The sequence below is a fragment of the Octopus bimaculoides genome, chromosome 5, assembly GCF_001194135.2.
Source record: "Octopus bimaculoides isolate UCB-OBI-ISO-001 chromosome 5, ASM119413v2, whole genome shotgun sequence".
Lineage (NCBI taxonomy): Eukaryota > Metazoa > Mollusca > Cephalopoda > Octopoda > Octopodidae > Octopus > Octopus bimaculoides.
Genome location: NC_068985.1, coordinates 25608432 through 25611030, shown reverse-complemented (window position 1 = coordinate 25611030; position 2599 = coordinate 25608432). Strand labels below are relative to the sequence as shown.

Below are 2599 nucleotides of genomic sequence, written 5' to 3'. Positions count from 1 at the left end.
TATATATATATATATATAGTGTGTGCGTTTGTGTACACATAGATTACAGAACTACTACTGTTGAGTTTAAAGTGGTAAATGTTGAAGAAATTACAATAAACAGTCGTTTATATAATTTATTTCTATGTTCATTTTACTATTATGGTTGTCTAGAACTCTACATTATGTTGCAGAGAGCTAAAGTCTTTAGATCTCTGCAACATAATGCAATAAACTGTTTTCTGATGATCTGTTGTGTTGCATTTAGAATATCCAATGCAGAGTTCAAAACAACCACAAGGGTAAAATGTACAAAAGAAGAAATGATATAAACACGTGTTTATTGTAATTTTTCATATATAGAATATAAAGAAAGTCAGGAGGTATGAGATGAATATCTTTATTTCACCAGTTGATGTCAATAGGATGATGATTGTTTTATGGCCAAAGTCATGGAAAATAATTTATTATACCCTAAAATAAGTTATTTCTCTATGATGTTAGCTGCAAAATGATCATCATCCTATGGATATCAACTGGTGGAATAAATATATTCATCTCATATCTCCTCTTATATATATACTCTTCATGAAATATACTCTTCATGAAATATACTCTTCATGAAATAATCTTATATACTCTTATATACTCTTCATGAAATAATCTTCACTGATTGGTTTTATGGGATTTCAATTGCATAGGACTCTACATTACACACCTATGTATTGGTTTACTATGTGATTTGTAGCATGGTCCACTAAAGGGGCTTTTTTTTATTACCACTGGATTATATAAATCCATATTTGTGTGTGTGTGTGTGTTGTGTTTGTCTCCCATCTCTGCTAGACATCTGGTGCTGGTTTGTTTATATCCTCATAATTTTACAGTTTCACAAAAAAAGAAAAAGTAGCAAACTTAAAAAGAAGTACTGGGGTTGACTTGTTTGACTAAACCCTTCTAGGCAGTATCCCAGCATGGATGCAGTCCAAAGACTAAAACAAGTAAAAGGCTAAAAAACATACATACAAAATTATATACTAACTGCTATATTTATGACTTCTAATTCTTGATGATGATTCTAGAATGTTAGTTTCTCCTATTATGGAAGTGGAACACTTTTTAACATTACAATTTAGATGACTGACTTAAACAATTTTATATTTCAGCCTGGCATTTCTTATGCACTCACTGGTATGAACCAAGCCACAGATTATTTCCAAATCAATCAAAATGGACTTATAAGCGTGAAAAGTAGCTTAATTTCAGACAAATTTAAACAAACTGTTTATTATGTAAGTATGAAATCAATTCTTTAAAACAAATATCGTGGCTGAACTTGTGACGGGTAGCAAGAAACCACATTTGTCCTCTACTACTTTTTTTCTTCTCCCTTTAACTTTCACTGTCGTGCTGATTTTCTCTTTCTCATTTCTTTCTTCCTTCCTTTCATTTAATAAACAATTGCAAAGGACATGGTACTTCTATAAAATAATGTCTAAAGTAATCTTGTACTTCAAAATAATGTTTAAAGTAATCTTGTACTTCAGCTGCTATTAATGAGAGTGATTATTCTTCCAACTATAAACAATTTTTGTGTGACTTTCAAAATATTAAAAATGAAAGAGCATTGTTGGTAGAGAGTGAACCTCCACATTTAAACATTCTTATGAAAACATTGAATATTTCTTCTACTGTAGAACATACATATATATACATACATACATACATACATAGTCTCACTCATGCCAGCATGAAAGGCAGACGTTAAATGATGATGATATATATACATATACACATATATTCATACATGTATGTATGTATGTATGTATGTATGTATGTATCTATCTATCTATCTATCTATATATATATATATATATATATATATATATATATATATACACACACACACACACATACACACACAGAGGAACAACATTGATTTTCTAGAAACATTTTGTTCCTGATAATTGATTTGTTTTCAAACCAGAGCTGGTCACCTTGGCCAACACACTATAAATTTTAACAAATGTCAGCTTTACTTAAATAATTATAAGAAATACAGTTCCTCTCCATAAGCACAAATCAGCGTGGATTCTAAAAGGCTCTGGATCATCAGTGTGCAGAAAGTCAAGCATTAAACTGAAAGGTTGCCTGCTATCCTTCAGTACAGTTGCAAGGAAAAGATTGACCATTGCTTCAAAGTTTGAGCTATGTAAACTTCACCAGACTGTCAAATGGAAATTATATAGCCAAAATTTCAAAAAAACTGTCAACTTTTTCATTGTAAAAAGTGTATCTATATATATATATATATATATAAATTAGAAATGATCTAATTATAAATCTCAGAGAGAATTAAGCAGCAGTATTACGATAAAGCAGTTGTATACTGTCAACTCAATGTGACAGTCCCAATAAGGGAATCATACTGCTGCTATTTAGCCCTAGGAAGCTGGACTGCTTCCTGTTGGCCTTGACACATTCCCTGTGTCCTTATATTTGCGAGGGGGAGACAAGCACCCCCACCCAGCTCAGTGTGCATTCAGGGACATGTTTCTGAGTCATTGAGCAATGACTATGTATACATATGTATACACACATGCACACACGCACATATATA

General features: G+C 31.5%; 1 protein-coding gene across 1 annotated transcript in view; it reads left to right on the top strand.

Moving 5' to 3' along the window:
- The window catches only part of LOC106874390 (uncharacterized), a 280957-nt gene that overhangs the window by 114446 nt on the left and 163912 nt on the right, over positions 1-2599 (top strand). The window contains exon 58 of the mRNA XM_052968226.1: positions 1146-1271. Coding sequence (XP_052824186.1) covers positions 1146-1271 — 126 coding nt within the window. The remainder of the gene's footprint in view (positions 1-1145; positions 1272-2599) is intronic.